This window comes from Leucoraja erinacea, chromosome 14 (assembly GCF_028641065.1).
Source record: "Leucoraja erinacea ecotype New England chromosome 14, Leri_hhj_1, whole genome shotgun sequence".
Classification (NCBI taxonomy): Eukaryota; Metazoa; Chordata; class Chondrichthyes; order Rajiformes; family Rajidae; genus Leucoraja; species Leucoraja erinaceus.
In genome coordinates, this window is record NC_073390.1 from 14729378 (window position 1) to 14745647 (window position 16270).

The 16270-nt window shown below is 43.3% G+C and overlaps 1 protein-coding gene across 3 annotated transcripts in view; it reads left to right on the forward strand.

Annotated features, from left to right (window-relative positions):
* Positions 1-15141, forward strand: part of pid1 (phosphotyrosine interaction domain containing 1) — a 122121-nt gene extending 106980 nt beyond the window's left edge. For all 3 annotated transcript variants that reach the window (XM_055645660.1, XM_055645658.1, XM_055645659.1), the window contains exon 3: positions 13088-15141. In XM_055645660.1, coding sequence (XP_055501635.1) covers positions 13088-13561 — 474 coding nt within the window. In that variant the 3' untranslated portion in view covers positions 13562-15141. The remainder of the gene's footprint in view (positions 1-13087) is intronic.
* The last annotated feature ends 1129 nt before the right edge of the window (positions 15142-16270 follow it).

Here is a 16270-nt window from a genome sequence, read left to right on the forward strand (position 1 = left end):
TCAGTTTACAGGACAACAGGTATCTCTGGTGTCCAGCAGACCAGGAGCTTTGTGCCAGATTGGAGGTTTTGATCATCAAATGTGCTTTTTCTCAGGCAGACACAGACTTGCTAGTGAACTGAAGGTAAGGTTGAATTCCATCTCTGAGAAGTGACTCCCACATCATAAAAGTGGTTCAGGTTATGTAGGTTAATGTTTTGGGCCCATTACTATCAATGCTGGTGTTTTATGGTGAAGGACATTTGGTAGAATGCTGATTTATGCTGGAGATAGACACAAAATGCTGGAGTAACTCAGTGGGTCAGGCAGCATCTCTGGAGAAAAAGAATAGGTGAGGTTTCGGAGTCAAAACCCTTCTTTATTTTTCTCCAGAAATGCTGCCTGGAGTTACTCTAGCATTTTGTGCCTATCTCTGCCTAAATTGTTTTGCTAATCTAGTTTAGTTTAGTTTAGAGATACTTCATGGAAACAGGTCCTTTGGCCCTGTTTGCCGACCTGCACACTAGGTCTATCCTGTACATTGTGGACAATTTACAGAAGCCAATTAGCCTACAAACCTGCACCTCTTTGGAGTGGGGGAGGAAACTGGAGCACTCGGAGAAAACCCACATGGTCACAGGGAGAATGTACAAACTCAGTACAGACAGCCCCTGTAGTCAGGATCTACCCCAGGTATCTGACGCAGTAAGGCTGTAATTCTACCACTGCGCCTTTGTGCCGCCCAATGTTTGTTAAAAGGCCATTCTGCAGTTAACAGGATGATGGTTCAAAGTAAGATGTAGAAATAAGGAACTGCAGATGCTGGTTTACCAAGGAAAGGCACAACATGCTGGAGTAACTCAGCGGGTTAGGCAGCATCCCTGGAGAAGATGGATAGGTGACATTTCGGGTTGGGACCCTCCTTCAAGGTGAAGCAGTGGCAGCAGTGACGTAGTTTGATTAGTTTCCCATTCTTCTGTCAAATTGTTCCACTCTTAATCACACAGTGGAATTTGCGGTTAAAGATGCTATCAGTGGCTCAACCTGTTTTCAGACAGTTATGGATAACTAATTCATCAGTCAACCAATGAGGTTGGGAGAATGTCCTGAAAATCTCTGGGTGTGTAACGAAACAAAACCAGCCTGTCTTTGGCATCAGTGCTTCAAATCAAAATCAGAGGCATTTGTACTTTTCCACTGTTGCTTCTGGAGGCACGAGGAGACGATGCAGACACATAGCGCAATACAATGGGCTGTGGACAGACCTGCCATGTCTTGAGTCCAGTCAAAATGTAAAAACAAAGAACTGCAGATGCTGGTTTATACTAAAAATAGACACAGAGTAACTCAGTTGGTCAGGCAATATCTCGAGAGAAAAAGGAATGGGTGTCAAAATGCAGAGCAACTTACAACCCAGCAGTATGAACATTGAATTTGAAGTAACTTCATCTCCACTCACCACTCCCACCTTGCCCCCTTGGGGGGGGGGGGGGGGGGGGGGGGGCGGTAAGAAGGAAGAGGCGGAGACAGTGGGCTGTGGGGGTGTAGAGTTGAAGGGAAGAGGGAATCACGGAGGGAGTAATAACCTCCTCTCCCTCTGCCCCCCCTTTGTGATTCCCCTTTCCCTCCAACTATACGCAACTATACGCTCACATAGCCTACTGTCTCCGCCTCTTCCTTTCTTCTTCCCCCCCCCCCCCAACCACCCCATCCCCACATCAGTCTGAAGAAGGGTCTCGACCCGAAACGTCACCTATTTCCTTTGCTCCATAGATGCTGCCTCACCCGCTGAGTTTCTCCAGCATTTTTGTCTACATTTGCAGCTGAAGGAAGTTTGTGGAAGAACAATTCTTGATCTTTAATAGGAAACAGGAAAGCTCTATTCCTCCTCAGCTTGTTCAACCACGTTCAAGCCTGATTATTTGCCTCTGTTATCGCAGCATGTCAAAGTAATAAACATCACAATGCAATCCTGGGATTGCCAAGAAATCTCTATTGGAAATTGAAATAAATAATTGAAATCCCTGCCTAAGAGAAGTTAAACCTGCCCCACAAATAATCAGAACAGGACACCACATCTACAGTACCTACTGTCGTGAAGTTGGGCGTTGAGTAATTGGGAGATTTGATCCATCTATGTGAATGTCTGATTTTCATCACATTTTCTGCCAAGTCAGCCATGTGGCTTTATTGGTGATTTGGATGCATCATGGGCCTCCAGTCTTTTGTCTCAAAAGTGCGCTGTACAAGTGGGCCAGCGTTTGTTTTCCACTCCTTGTTGCTCTGGCATTGGTATGGCTTGGCAAACAGTTTAACTGGGATTAATAGTTGCCATATTGAGTCATTTATAAGTAGGTGGATCTGGCAGCTTCTGTGCCCTGAAGAGTTTCTTGGTAGTTCAGCAGCATTCATGTCTGTTTTTGGGGAATATGAGACATATCAGTGGCAGAAACTTTAGACTTTCGAGATACAGCTTGGAAACAGGCCCGTTGTCTCACCGGGTCCTACACACGAGGGCCAATTTACTATTTTTACCGAAGTCAATTAACCTACAAACCTGTATGTCTTTGGAGTGTGGAAGGAAACCGGAGCACCCAGAGAAAACCCACACAGTCACAGGGACAGCGAACAAACTCCGTACAGACAGTACGCGTAGTCAGGATCAAACTCGGGTTTATTGTGCTGTAGGGCAGCAACTCTACAACTCTATCGCTGCACCACTGTGCTGCCCCTAGCTGCTTCTGTGATGTAAATCGTATGGAATTAGGAGCAGGAGTAGATCTCATCCTCTTGATCCTCTTCCATTCAATAAGTTCATGCCTTGTTTAGTCTTAACCTCAGCTCCACATTTCCACCCACATCCTATAACCTTTCATCATCCTTCTTTATCAAGAACCTTACCTCTGCCTTAAAACTATTCAAGGCATCTGCTTTCACTGACTTTTGAAGAGGGGTTTCAGAGAACATATTGACTCATGTCTGTAATAAATGGACATCATTATTTTGCAACAGTGACCCTGCATTTAAACTCACGCACAAGGAAGCATACTCTCCACATCCATCCTCTCAAGACATTCAGGATCTTATGTTTCAAGTTCCAAGTAATTTTTCTGGTGCCTACCCAAGTGTTTCTAAATTAATTGGATGTGATTCCTACTATTATCGCAGTGGGATCCAAATTTGATCCGTGATATTCTGCAGAACTTTGAGACGTTATCACAGGCACAGTGGAATTTCCTTTAAACCCAGCTCAGTCCTTTTAATAAACTGACTAGAATTTACTGTGGTCATGCACGCTCCTCATTATTTATGGGTATCATGTACATACGATTACAACATCTTTGGATTACCTTTTAGTAAAGTAATAATTGTATTAATTTTCCTACCAAGCTGCATGTTTGGAGTTTTTTCATCGTAAATGTATGAGCTGAAAATCGGTGTGATATTTTCCTGGAAGTGTAGCTCACACTACAATCTTGCCTCCTGTCAAAAGTTATCAAAGCATTTTGGGTGTTGAGTTTAATGTTGTGTATTATTGTCACGTGTACCGAGATACAGTGAAAAGTTTTTGTTTGCGTGCTAACCAGCCAAAGAATAGACTATACATAAATACAATCAAGCCTTCGACAGTGCACAGATAAAGGATAACGGGTATAGTATTTAGTGCAAGACATGACATTGAAGTCTGATAAAGTTTGTTTGAAGATAGTTCAAAGGTCTTCAATGAGACAGATGGGAGGTGAGGACTGCACTGTAGTAGATACAGACTCATTATACCCTACCACTGAACCCTTGGTGCTGCAAATCAACTTGTCTGGCCATTGCAATTGGAGTTGGTGGAAAGGTGAGCTGTTTTGGCCTATGCTTGGAAAAAGGAACGGTGCAAACTACTTCATACGGAAATGTTGGACTCAACGGCAGCAGGTTTAGCAAGGAGTTACTAATGCAATCATTGCACACAAAAATAAATCCCTCATACTTCCCACATGTATTTCATGGTTAGAAAACGAAATGTATTCCAGAAGTAACTATTACACAGCTAGTAATTGTGAGCATATGTACAATAGCATATGGAAGTGCTTAATGGGTAAAACTTGGGAGAGTGAGGGACAAACTGCTGAAATGTCCCATGTGTCCAGGCTCCATGTTGTCCCATTTGTTGTAGAGAATGTCATTATCACTATTTTGAAAAATAAAGTTCAATTTTCTGTAGTTCTTTCTTTGTATATCAGATTGATATAGAAAATTAAGAGCTTTAACATGAATTTGGATGTTGTCCCTTTTCATTCATTATTTTAAACATTTTTGTGTAACTCTACAAATGTCAAAGATGTATCTGGAACACAGAACAGAACAGTACAGTACAGTTTAGAGGTGTACATAATCATGAGAGGAATAGATCGATAGCCCAGAATAGGAGAATCGAGAACACAGGTTTAAGGTGAGGGGGGAAAGATTTAATAGGAACCTAACCTTTTCACACAAAGGGTGGTGGTTGTATGGAATGAGCTGCTGGAGGAGGTGGTTGATGCAAGTACTATCGCGATGTTTAAGAAACATTAAGACAGGTATATGGATAGGACATGTTTAGAGGGAAATGGGCCAAATGCAGGCAGGTGGTACATGTGTAGATGGGACATGTTGGTCAGTGTGAGCAAGTTAGGCCAAAGGGACTGTTTTCACGCTGTATGACTCAACGACTCTATGTTCATTGGTGCATGTAATGCCAAAACAGAGGCAATACACTTATTGTATGTGGATAAGGTCATCGGCTATAATCGGAGGTAATTAAAAGCCTATATTTGAGACTTAGTTAGTTAAATTGAGATATGTAACTGCAAAGAGATGTCAAGTTAATGCTTGGGTCCCATGTTTCAATGCAGTTTTGTCAGCATAATTTCCAGTGATCAGATATGTATCATAAAATGTGTGGATTAAATCTGAAGTTCCAAATCTACAATGCCCTCCATAATGTTTGGGACAAAGACCCCTCGTTTATTTCTTTGCCTCTGCACTCCATAATTTGAGATTTGTAATAGAACAAAATCACTGGTTAAAGTGCACATTGTCAGATTTTATACAACACCGGAAATTGGAGGAACAGCACCTCATATTCCGCTCGGGGAGTCTGCATCCTGGGGGCATGAACATTGAATTCTCCCAATTTTGTTAGTCCTTGCTGTCTCCTCCCCTTCCTCAGTCCCCCTGCTGTCTCCTCCCATCCCCCAGCCTTCGGGCTCCTCCTCCCTTTTTCCTTTCTTGTCCCCCCCCCCCCCCCCCACCCCCGATCAGTCTGAAGAAGGGTTTCGGCCCGAAACGTTGCCTATTTCCTTCGCTCCATAGATGCTGCTGCACCCGCTGAGTTTCTCCAGCTTTTTTTGTGTACCTCAGATTTTATACATGTTAGTTTCACCATGTAGAAATTACAGCAGTGTTTATACATAGTCCACCCATTTCAGGGCACCATAATGTTTGGGACACAACAATGTCATGTAAATGAAAGAAGTCATGTTTAGTATTTTGCTGCATATCCTTTGCATGCAATGACTGCTTGAAGTCTGCAATTCATGAACATCACCAGTTGCTGGGTGTCTTCTCTGGTGATGCTCTGTCAGGCCTGTATTGCAGCCATCTTTAGTTTATGCTTGTTTTTGGGGGCTAGTACCCTTCAGATTTCTCTTCAGCTTATAAAAGGCATGCTCAATTGGGTTGAAATCGGGTGATTGACTTGGCCACTCAAGAATTTACCATTTTTTAGCTTAGAAAAACTCCTTTGTTGCTTTAACAGTATGTTTAGGATCATTGTCTTGCTGTAGAATGAACCGCCGGCCAATGAGTTTTGAGGATTTGTTTGAACTTGAGCAGATAGGATGTGTCTATACACTTCAGAATTCATTATGCTACTACCATCAGCAGTTGTATCATCAATGAAAATAAGTGAGCCAGTACCTTCAGCAGCCATACATGCCCAGGCCATAACACCCCCACCACCGTGTTTCACAGATGAAGTGATATGCTTTGGATCTTGGGCAGTTCCTTCTCTCTGCTATACTTTGCTCTTGCCATAACTCTGATAAGTTAATTTTCGTCTCATCTGTCCACAAGACCTTTTTTTCAGAACTGTGGTTGGTCTTTTAAGTACTTCCTGGCAAACTGTAACCTGGCCATCCTATTTTTGAGGCAAAGTAGTGGTTTGCATCTTGCAGTGCAGCCTCTGTAAAATGGACAAGGGAGAGCCAGTGGATGTGGTGTTCCTGGACTTTTGATAAGCATTTGATAAAGTCCCACATAGAAGATTAGTGGGCCAAATTATGGCACATGGTATTGGGGGTAGAGTGCTGAAGTGGATAGAAAATTGGTTGGCAGGCAGGAAACAAAGTGTAGGGATTAACGGGTCCCTTTCAGAATGGCAGGCTGTGACTAGTGAGGTACCGCAAGGCTCGGTGCTGGGACCGCAGCTATTTACAATATACATCAATGATTTAGATGAAGGGATTCAAAGTAACATCAGCAAATTTGCAGATGACACAAAGCTAGGTGGCAGTGTGAACTGTGAGGAGGATGCTATGAGAATGCAGGGTTACTTGGACAGGTTGGGTGAGTGGGCAGATGCATGGCAGATGCAGTTTAATGTGGATAAATGTGAGGTTATCCACTTTGGTAGCAAAAACAGGAAAACAGATTATTATCTAAATGGTGTCAAGTTGGGAAAAGGGGAAGTACAACGGGGCCTGGGGGTTCTTGTTCATCAGTCAATGAAAGTAAGCATGCAGGTATAGCAGGCAGTGAAGAAACTGAATGGCATGTTGGCCTTCATAACAAGAGGAATTGAGTATAGGAGCAAAGAGGTCCTTCTGCAGGTGTATAGATAGGGCCCTGGTGAGACCACACCTGGAGTTTTGTGTGCAGTTTTGGTCCCCTAATTTGAGGAATGACATTCTTGCTATTGAGGGAGTGGAGCATAGGTTTACAAGGTTATTTCCCGGGATGGCGGGAAGTATGTTTAGGATCATTGTCTTGCTGGAACAGATTCTTTCCCTATGTTATTAGGCTTCAGAATGGTCCTTCCATAAGCCAGGGTACTGTCCGATTCACCTCCACCCCATTGCAGACATTGGACTTTGTCTGTAGAACTGTAGCACTACAACACAGAGTTGCACGGTGGCGCAGCGGTAGAGTTGCTGAGACCCGGATTAGATCCTGACAGCGGGTACTGTCTGTAGGGAGTTTGTATGTTCTCCCCGTTCCCACGTGGGTTTTCTCCAGGTGGTTCGACTTTCTCCCACACTCCAAACACATACATGTGTGTAGGTTAAGTGTTTAAGAAGGAACTGCAGATGCTGGAAAATCGAAGGTACACAAAAATACTGGAGAAACTCAGCGGGTGCAGCAGCATCTATGGAGCGAAGGAAATAGGCGACGTTTCAGGCCAAAACCCTTCTTCAGACTGATGGGGGGTGGTGGGGAGAAGAAAGGAAAAAGGAGGAGGAGGAGCCCGAGGGCTGAGGGTTGGGAGGAGACAGCCCGAGAGCTGAGGAAGGGGAGGAGACAGCAAGGGCTAACAAAATTGGGAGAATTCAATGTTCATGCCCGCAGGATGCAGACTCCCCAAGTGGAATATGAGGTGCTGTTCCTCCAATTTCCGGTGTTGCTCACTCTGGCCATGGATGAAACCCAGGACAGAGAGATCGGATGGGGAATGGGAGGGGGAGTTGAAGTGCTGAGCCACCGGGAGGTCAGGTTGGTTATTGCGGACCGAGCGGAGGTGTTCGGCAAAACAATCGCCCACCCTCCGTTTGGTCTCACCGATGTATATCAGCTGACATCTTCGGTAAAGATTGTAAATTGTGTAGGACAGTGTTTGTGCACAGGGATTGCTGGCTGACGATGACTCGGGGGGCCGAAGTGCCTATTTCTGCGCTGTATCTCTAACACTAAAAAAACTTAAAAAAAACTAAGCACTACAACAGATACAGATGCATTCTGTATCTTCCCCTTGAGTGTGCCGTGATTGTATTTATACAGTATTATCTGATTGGATAATATGCAATACAAAGCTTTTCACTTTACCTCGCTATGTGACAATATTAAACCTAAACCTCTACGCAAACCTAAAAGCAACCAAAAAGACGGAGGGATAAAAAGAAAAGGTTTGCTCCGCCAATAATTGCATGATGTCATTTGAAAGACAAATCTGGGGAAAAGCCAGTCTATTGTTAACGCTCGTTATATAGACAGCATGGGTTTCCAAGCAAATGGACCAGGAAATTACTTATTGTATTTAACACTTCAGTGTTTTATTGGTGTGCCATTTTTGTCGAATATAGTTTTTATTTATTATTATAGTCAGTGCATTTCTAACGCCAATAATCTTGTACTGAGTAAAAGCTGTAAAATCTATTCTGTGTAATTACAGCCAGCGAAGTATCCCTCCTTATGAAGCTGCTTAATCTGCAACTATTGATTAATTGGATATCAGAATTAAATCGAGTGCTGAACAAATGGATTATTACACATGAATGCCCTTGAGTTGATCTCATGATATTGTGAACAAATTCCTGAACCGTTTGAAGATTCAGCGAGGTGATGCACAATCCACAACACATGGTCAGAATGTGGCGAGATTCATTAAAAAAAAATAGCAGATGGTGCAAATGACAAGAACATTCACTAGTGGTGTGTGGTATGGGGGACAAGGCAAACTCTGTACTTTGGTTGGAGTACTGCCTGAAATGTTTAACACTCCAGAGGCATGTCTGTAGCAAAATATGCAGAGGCATGGTTCAGTATACCATTCACTGCCAGGAGTGGACAAAATGACTGCAGATTGCCTGTAATAATAACAGCAATCCTGCTGTGAACTAGCCTCTCTCAGCCTCAGAGCGCAAGCTATTTTGTCGGTATCATTATGGGACACACTGCAAGATCTGACCGCTATTCCCCTACCCATTACTGAATTTAAATCCAGATTTTCAGAAAAAAAATAATTGGAAGTTTTTCATTCACATAAATGTTGAAAAACGATTAGATCCTTGTTAGACCTGTGCTATGCATTAGATTCAATCCAACAAATATATATGGGAAAGAAAGACACACCAAGTGCTGGAGTAACTCAGCGAGTCAGGCAGCATCTCTGGAGAAAACGGATGGGTGACATTTTGGGTCGGGACCCTTCTTCAGACCTGTCTAAGATGCTGCTTGACCCGCTGAATTACTCCAGCACTTTGTGCCTATCTTTGCTATAAACCGGCATCTGCAGTTAAGGGGCGGCACAGTGGTAGAGTTGCTTCCTTATAGTGCCATAGTCCCGGGTCCGACCCTGATTATGGGGTGAAGTCAGAACAGAGTTTGTACATTCTTCCTGGGACCACACGCGTTTTCTCCGGGTGCTCCGGTTTCTCCAGCGCTAGTGTAGGGGACGTTTGCTGGTTAGCATAGACTCAGTGGGTCAAGGTGCCAGTTTCCACACTGTATCTCTAAAATCTAAAGTAAAGTGCAGTCCTTTATTTCTGCAAACATGGTAAGATTGTCTTTTGCACACTTCATAATAATAAAAAATTATTAATGCCCTTCCCCAAATTTTGCTCAGTTACAGACATATACTGTGCAGTGGAAGGAATTAAAAAATTCCAAATAGCTGGTTTCATGGAGACTGCAAATGGATGTGATGCAAGGGGCTAAACCATTTCTACGATAAAAAGTTGTAAAAAAAATCTCAGGCATTCAGAATTTTGTGGAAAAACTAATCTGTTTTGAGGTCTGGATGGTCACACAGGGCTGGAAGATGAAGCTGTTGCGTCTGGTTTGTTGACTTAAAGTTCAGGAAATAGACAACAGGCATCTGTACAAGTTAGAACCATCCTTAAGTCTAAGTGAGGTTGAGTACAAATACCGCAACCAGATACATTTGTGTTTGCTTGCCAAATGTTTTTTAGTATGAGACAAATAGTTCTGCCATCTGTTAGCCATTACTAAAATTACAATTTTATTCTTTGTGCTTTTGGAAGTGTAATGTTTATTCTTCCTGTATTGGCTCTGTAGGTAAGCGATGTGACATTGAAGCTGCATAAATATAAATGTTCTAAACAGGTTCAGTCTCTGCTGAATTGGGTCATTTTACACAAAACCATCAGATAACAACAATGACCTCAGTTCCTCCAAGTACAGGGGGAAAGCCATTGAGGCTGCGCTCTTTAATACCACCTCCTGCAAGTCCTTGTGCGCAAATTTTACGCAGCGATAGAGTTGCTGCCTTACAGCGCCAGAGACCCGGATTCGATCCTGGCTACAGGTGCTGTCTGTATGGAGTTTGTACGTTCTCCCTGTGATCGCTTCAGTTTTCTCCACGTGCTCCGGTTTCCTCCCACATCCCAAAGACGTGGAGTTTTGTAGGTTTACAAAAATGCTGGAGAAACTCAGCGGGTGAGACAGCATCTATGCAGCGAAGGAAATAGGCAACGTTTCGGGCCGAAACCCTTCTTCAGGTTTCGGCCAGAAACGTCGCCTATTTCCTTCGCTCCATAGATGCTGCCTCACCCGCTGAATTTCTCCAGCATTTTTGTCTACCTTCGATTTTCCAGCATCTGCAGTTCCTTCTTAAACAAATTGTTTTGTAGGTTAATTGGCTTCTGTAAATTGTCCCTATTGTGTAGGATAGAAATAGTGTACGGGTGACCGTTGGCCGGCGTGGACTCGGTGGGCCAAAGGGCTGCTTCCACTCTGTATCTTTAAAACTAAAACTAAAAAAACTAAAAACTAAACTAAAACAAAAAATCCAAACCACTGGATAGGAAGCCAAGAAGCTGCGCATGTCAAATCTGCCACATTGGAGCATGATTGGTGGCAATGTTAAGTCCAGGAACAACATCTTCTGCAGGAGAGATGGGGGACGAAGTTACAAAAAGTTAATCGAACAGGCTTATCTTTCTCTCGCAGCCGTGAACCAGACCTGCCGCTGCACAGTCTCTTGCCACGTCCTGCATCCATCTCATGCAAACTAATGAGCTGCATGGCCACTTCCCCTTTCTTCCTGAAAAAGTGTCTCGACCCGAAACGTCACCCATTCCTTCTCTCCAGAGATGCTGCCTGTCCCGCTGAGCTGCTTCTGCTTTTTATGTCTATAACTTTCTAACCCTTATGTGTTACCCATCCACACTAGTCCCACCTGCCTGCATCATCTGCAAAAGTACTAATCACGCCTTGTACATTCTAGACAAGTTGCCGTGTCCAGCGATATCAGTGCAGACAGAGACGTTTGGGTCAGTTTTCTTTTGCAAAGCTCATTAGATTAACAGTGAAGAGGATGATGACATTGTCTATCAAGCATTGTTGCCTGACACATTTTGACGGGGCTGTCACTGTTGGTAAACAACAATCCAGCTGACAACTTGCAGATTGACAGGTGCATTTCTGCAGAATGAGCTGCACAATGCAGAGGGAGAAATTATACCTGTCTTCTTGCCGAAAAGCTGCAAAACAAATTCCTCTTAGTTATTTTCATTCAGTGGTCGGACTACTTTCTGCTCTGTACAGCATGTAAACCTGTAGCTGCCATCAGTAATCAGGAATGTGCTACATCAGAAGATCCCAATATTCTTTAAATATCGTGGGGCCTCATGTATTTCCACCAGGAGTGCTGGCGGTCCAACCTAAAGCCTTCTCGGAAATAAAACTGTATTACAGTGCTCCTTTTAATTTTGTCTCATTGCTGGCCCATTCATGCCGAACAAATAGATGGTACATTGATCACCAATAATAATCCATGGAACAGGATTCCCAAAGAGTTAGTTTGCAAGTTGAATTGGTAGTAAGGAAGGTAAATGCAATGCCAGCATTTATTTTGAGAGGACTGGAAATATATAAACATGGATGTAATGCTGAGGCTTTATAAGGCACTGGTCAGACCGCATATGGAGTATTGAGGACAGTTTTGGGCCCCATATTTGAGGAAGGACATGCTGGCTTTGGGGATGATCCAGAGGAGATTTATGAAAATGATACCAGGAATGATTGGGTTAGCGTATGATGAGCGTTTGAAGGCACTGGGCCTGTACTTGTGGAGTTTAGAAGATTGAGGGGGGACCACATTGAAACTTACCGAATAGTGAAAGGCATGGATACAGTGGATAGAGTGGATGTGGAGAGGGTGTTTCCATTCGTGGAAGAGTCTTGCACCAGAGACCATAACCTCAGAATAAAAGGACATACCTTTATAAAGGAGTTGAGGAGGGATTTCATTAGCCAGAGAGTAGTGAATCTGTCAAATTCATTGCCACAGACGGCTGTGGAGCCCAAGACATTGGGTATTTTAAGGCGGAGATTGACAGATTTTTGATCAGTTAAGGGCCTGTCCCACGGGCATGCGACTCCATGCGGCAAGCGCGACCTAACGTGGTCGCTTCAACCGTACGGCCTCGCGGGGTCGGTCCCACTTCGATCGCAGGAGCCATATGGAGTTGTGCGGAGCTGGCCCCGAAAAATGTGCGGGGCTCCGAAAAACTGACCGTGTTCAAAAATTCCGCGCGGCAACGGCATGCCGGCCCGCAGCCGCCTCGACGCCATACGCATCGCCTCGACGGGCGTGCGCAGCGCCTTGACTCCGTACGTCACGCGCGAACTTCCCGCGGACTTCGCTCGAACTTCACGTCACTCACTCGACCTCCGCGCGGCCCCCGCTTCCGGTTTGGTCGCGCTCGCCGCATGCAGGTCGCATGCTCGTGGGACAGGCCCTTAAGGGTGTCAAGGGTTATGAGGGGAAGGCAGGACAATGGGGTTGAGAGGGAAAGATAGGTCAGCCACGATTGAATGGCAGAGTAGACTCGATGGGCTGAATGACCTAATTGTGCTCCCATAACTTTAGAAGGATGCGGAGGGACAAGATTGAACAGAATATAGAACTGTGCCCACTGATAATTTACTTACCGCATGCGCACAGTTATTTGAATGCTAAACCTTGTGGATGTTTACACTTATTTTGAAAACTCGCTGTAGTAAAGCTAGTAAATGTAATTTATTGACATGGAAGATGACGTATTTGTTTCCATCAACTTCTTACTAGTTAATATTCACGATTGTTCTAATCATTTGATTTTCTTTTTGTTGTTCACAGGTGAGGTACTTAGGAAAAGTGGTCATGAAGGGGACACAATTTACGTCGGGCTGCACCGAGAGGTCAGTTGTAGAGTTGTGGGAGAAGGAGGCAATGGATCAAGAAGACATATCGTCAGCCAATGCCATTTTGGAGATCCGCCCTTTCCAGGTCCGTCTCCACCATTTGGATTCCAGGAGGGAGGCCGCGGTCCAAATGGATGCGTTCCAGGTGTCGCGCATTGCCTATTGCACAGCAGATCACCACGTCAGCACCAACATCTTTGCATGGCTTTACAGAGAGATCAATGACGATTTGTCCTACCAGATAGATTGCCACGCGGTCGAATGTGGGAGTAAGCTCGAAGCCAAAAAATTAGCGCACGCCATGATGGAGGCGTTCAAGAAGACCTTCACCAGCATGAAGAATGACGGGAAAATCCACCACAGCAGCTCCTCGGAGGAAGCAGAGTCCGCGGCGTCGGATGACGGCTGAGAGGGAAATCGATGAATCCGGGATCAACGTTGAAGTCTGGCCTGACGATGAGAGCCATTTGAAAGAAACAAATAGAGGAAATCTAATTGAAGATGAAATGTCAATGAACCCTTGGTTGGTTAGCTTGCCAAATTAGCCAAGTGACAATACATAATGAGAAAAGTTTAAAAAAAAAGATTACGCATTATTAAATAGTTGCATTGAAATTTAAAACAACTGCTCTGCTCTGACTGTGAGTGTACAATGTTTAATTCCCTATGGGAGTTTGACACTTCTGCTGATGTTAGTTCTTTGCTAATTTACCTAAAAAAAATTCTTGAAACTAACAGAACAATTAACTTTATCGCTGCAACCAAGAATTAAACCAGTTTTAACTACAGAGGAAGTATCACACAGGTAAAACAGTTAGGAAAAACAAAATGGAAAATTTACATTCAGATTGGAACAAAACCAGCAAGATTTACACATGAAAACAATTAAAAAGAAATGCATTGATCTATCTTCATATCTTTCTACCAACATATAAGCTACAATATATTTAAAGATATATTCCATTTTTATAAAATATATTTCAAATGTAAGTATTAAAATGTAATGTTTAAATCTTTAAAAATTGTGGAGTATTATCAACTGTGAAAAACACATGGAAATATTTGATTGTAAACTCAGAGGTTTGTCACGTGGAAATCTCTGATCTGCAGTTGTTTCTCAAAAGCAGAGGAATAAACCAGGCATTAAAAATCTTTAGCCAGCACGACTGTTTAAATGGACTCCAAAATTGTATTGTTTATTTTAAATTTGTTTTAGTTTCAGTGCAAGCAAGAATCATTTCACATTTTGATTTCCCCCTGTTCAGTACAAGCTGCTTGTTTCAGTTACATTCACCTGGATAGATTACACAAATCAGGCTTTGTCAATTGAAAGTCAACTGGAGGTTTATGTTCTGAATCCTTTGTAGATTTAATCTTAATACCTTGATGCTGGCCTTCAAATCATGGTGTTGCATTCTTCAAAGAAGATGGCAAGTCACAGTAAATGGCCACTTCCTATTTCTAGCTTCTATTCTTCCACAATATCCCCTTTTATTTTGTTCTTCCATTACTGAGGGAGAGAGCATGTCCGCTGTGAGAGAGCTGTGAATCTTTCATAACGGAAATAGATTTGTTTTCCATTTTCCTATCCGTGCCTTTGCACCCGCTTGTTGGCTTTAGGTAGAAAACTGGGTTCCCAAACTGGTCAGAGCTTTTCCATTTTCATCAAGGTAGACGCTGGAAGGCTTATATACCAATATATATATGGTATGGATAATTATGTCAGTGAAGAAAGCCATTGCTGTACTGGGATGGTGAACGGAACAGATTGTAAGGTAGAAAATCAGTAACAGTTGAGTACAGCCGACCAATAAATCTGTGTTCATGTGAATTGTCCATTTAGCAAAATGAAATGACTTGTTATTTCAGTGGCAGCATACTGTCACCACAGCATGTAAACCAAGATTATCCGAGTGTGTGATTGTTTTTTTTCGGAAGTACAATGTTGCCTGCATTTGTCAAATTACAAAATAAATTGTTATATGGTGAGGTTTGGGTAGACGGTCATTATTTTATTGTTGGGAGATGAATTAATTTTGCAACTGCCCTGGGTAATAGCGCACCTGTTCACAACTCCCTTAATCATCTCCACATAGGAAATCTGAAATGCGTTTAGGAGATTGTTGAATCATTTGGAGTTAAGATTAGAATCTGGGCCTGGAATAGAGCTCAGACGACAGAGAATCAATACGAGTGCTGATAGAAACATAGGAAAATAGGTGCAGGAGTAGGCCATTTGATCCTTCGAGCCAGTAACTCGATCATAGCTGATCATCCAAAATCATTCCCCCTTTCCTGTTTTCATTCCTTAGCCCTTGTTTCCTTTAGTCCTAAGAGCTAAATCTAACTCTCATTATAGTGTCTGAATCATTGTCATTGGCTGAAGCATGGCCATTGAGAGATTTTACTTTTCACATCTCTTTGGGACTTTGTAGTTTCCTCCAGGGACAGACATTGGTGCAAGTAATGGGTGGAGGTCAGGTGGGTGACATGAAATGGGTGTAGCAGTTGGTGACCGCTGCAGGTCCCTGTTTAGGATCTGAGCCAAGTCAAATGGGGAAGGGAGATCATCAAGGATGCATGCAGTGAGAGGAGTAGGCTTGTCTGGGAAAATGGCAGCCAAGGTCCTCAGAAACAGAGGTTGCAGAATGGTTGCAGCATGATGAAGGTCATGAGATCATAAGTGATAGGAATAGAATTAGGCCATTCGGCCCATCAAGTCTACTCTGCCATTCAATCAAGGCTGATCTATCCCTCCCTCCTAACCCCATTCTTCTGCCTTCTCCCCATAACCTCTGGCACACATACAAATCAAAAATCTATCTATCTCTGCCTTAAAAATATCCACTGACTTGGCCTCCACAGCCTTTTGTGGCAAAGAATTCCACAGATTTACCACCCTCTGATTGAAGAAATTTCTCCTTTCCTTCCTGAAAGACCGCCCTTTAATTCTGAGGCTATGACCTCTAGTCCTAGACTTTCCTGATAATGGAAGCATCCTCTCCACACTCTATCCAGACTTTCACTATACTGTATGTTTCAATGAGGTCCCCCCTCATTCTTCTAAACTCCAGCGAGTTCTGGCCCAAATGCCAACAAACGCTCATCATAGATTAAC